This window comes from Protobothrops mucrosquamatus, unplaced genomic scaffold, assembly GCF_001527695.2.
Source record: "Protobothrops mucrosquamatus isolate PMUCROS unplaced genomic scaffold, P.Mucros_1.0 scaffold1, whole genome shotgun sequence".
NCBI classification, from domain to species: Eukaryota; Metazoa; Chordata; class Lepidosauria; order Squamata; family Viperidae; genus Protobothrops; species Protobothrops mucrosquamatus.
In genome coordinates this window covers 1,321,470-1,323,647 of record NW_015386388.1, presented here as the reverse complement: position 1 = coordinate 1,323,647, position 2,178 = coordinate 1,321,470, and the positions used below count along the sequence as shown (strand labels likewise).

The 2,178-nt window shown below is 39.5% G+C and overlaps 1 protein-coding gene across 1 annotated transcript in view; it reads right to left on the bottom strand.

The window, feature by feature from the left end:
- Positions 1-891: 891 nt before the first annotated feature.
- Positions 892-2,178, bottom strand: part of LOC107303012 (kelch-like protein 11) — a 9,515-nt gene continuing 8,228 nt past the window's right edge. The window contains exon 2 of the mRNA XM_015832192.1: positions 892-2,173. Within this exon, the coding sequence (XP_015687678.1) occupies positions 1,030-2,173 (1,144 nt within the window). The 3' untranslated portion in view covers positions 892-1,029. The remainder of the gene's footprint in view (positions 2,174-2,178) is intronic.

Genomic DNA, 2,178 nt, shown 5'->3' with positions numbered 1-2,178 from the left:
TCAATTACAAATTAGGGATTTTTTTTGGTCTTTCCATTCATTTGTAAGGCCACAATTCTTAAGTAACTGAAAAAAATTAATTAATGAGAAAAAGTGCGGCTACTAAAAGGATGAACAGTCATCACTAAAAATTATAGTATGCTCTTAAAGGATTCAGAAATATTTCATCATAATTGTGAATGCTCCAACCAGCAAAATTAATTACTAACACTTTTTAACAACAAACAATTTTAGATAAATAAAACTATAAAACATTATCATGGAACATTTGAAGTTCTTAGAAAGTTTGTGCTTTATTCCTCTTAAAAGGTTTTTTTTAACTATTGCACATTTCCAAGTTTCAGAGAAATAAGCAGATTCAGAACAGATTAAAAACAATTCCTCTGCAAAAAATAACTTAAAAAAACTTTGAAATGGTCCTTTGCGTATTAGCATTTTAGAATAAACTGAAATACTTCACATGACCTGTATGTTTAAAGATGACCCAAAACACAAAAAACAAGTCTATTTCAAAAATGTAAAGAAAAAGGCTGTGCTGAATTTTTAATACTATCTGAACAAATCCAAAACGTACAAGAACAATTTTTATTTTGGATTCTTTATGTGGGTCATATGTGTGGAGAAACCAACAGGCTCTAAGGGTTTTCTATGTCTTCTTACCTTCATATTTATGGCTAGTATACATCAAATTTCCATGTGGTGCTTGTAATCCACATCAAATACTTAACCCTAAGAAGCCTTGTCTCCAACGCTTCAGCAGTTTTGGTGACCATTAGTCCATGTCAGGCATGACAATTACAGACGAGTATTTCTGATGTATTTATTCAAGCTAGCATTCTATCTGAGACCGAGGCATCCTACGTAAACTTAAGGAATGTCGGTGTNCAAATTTCCATGTGGTGCTTGTAATCCACATCAAATACTTAACCCTAAGAAGCCTTGTCTCCAACGCTTCAGCAGTTTTGGTGACCATTAGTCCATGTCAGGCATGACAATTACAGACGAGTATTTCTGATGTATTTATTCAAGCTAGCATTCTATCTGAGACCGAGGCATCCTACGTAAACTTAAGGAATGTCGGTGTATCTCTTGCATCTGCCGGATCCGGTCCTTCTGCCACATTAGGTTTTGTGGCATTGGATATTTCTGGGTACCATGTAAGGACCGAAAGGGGATTCTCACGTGACAGGCTGTAGCACGGCAGCGAGCCTGAGGCATAGGAGGGAGTAACAACCAACGCTTCTTCTCAGCACAATAGCGGTAGGCCTCTTTTCTGTACTGTTTATCAGTATCATCACTGTTCTTCCACCCACCTATGATGAAGATATCATCTTTGTAATAGCAGATAGCCGCCCCTTCAATGCTAAGAACCTCTGGTGGCAAGCTTTCCAGAATGTCATCAGATACCTGGTTAGAGATTTTTCTCTTGGCCTCTTCATGGTCTAGAGGATAGCTTCTGGGACAACATGAAGCGGTGTGGTAAAAATTGGTATTGCCCACCACTATTTGGAAGCAGCAATAGTTGTCAAGGAGTGGCAGAGACTCACAATCTCGCCACTGTCGTGTGTCTGCATCATAGCGAATAATGAAAGACCTCAAGCCATCTTCATTATCTCCATCAACTGGTGTGCGAGCTGCCATGTAAACAAATCTGTTATCTATTGTAATCACTTTAACATCCCGGAGTATCTTTGGTGCAGACTCCAAGTTGTGCCACTTATCTTGATCAGGATTGTAGACAGCTACATCTTTAAAACCAGGGATAAAATTCCCATGCCCACCAATACTGTAGAGGTTTCCCTTTACCTCAGTAAGTCCAAAAGAATGCTTCCTAGTTATCAGATTAGAAACCTGCTCCCAAACATTTCTACCTGGGTTATACCTTTCCATGGTCTTGGCAAAGCCAGGCTCCATGGAACCTGCCACATAAAGATAGGATTCGGTTACTACCACAGCATGTCCATCAAGATGGTTGTGTATGTGCGGTAAATTCACCCATCTATCTTCATCAATAAAGTACCCCACACACTCACTCAAGTAATCACCACCCTCAGACACACCACCAATGACCATGATAACATCCATGTTTTGGCCGAAGCGAGGCAGAGACGAGATGGGGGAGGTAACTTGTTGGAGTGTACCCAACTGAACATTCTCACCCTTGAGAGCATGGCTTTC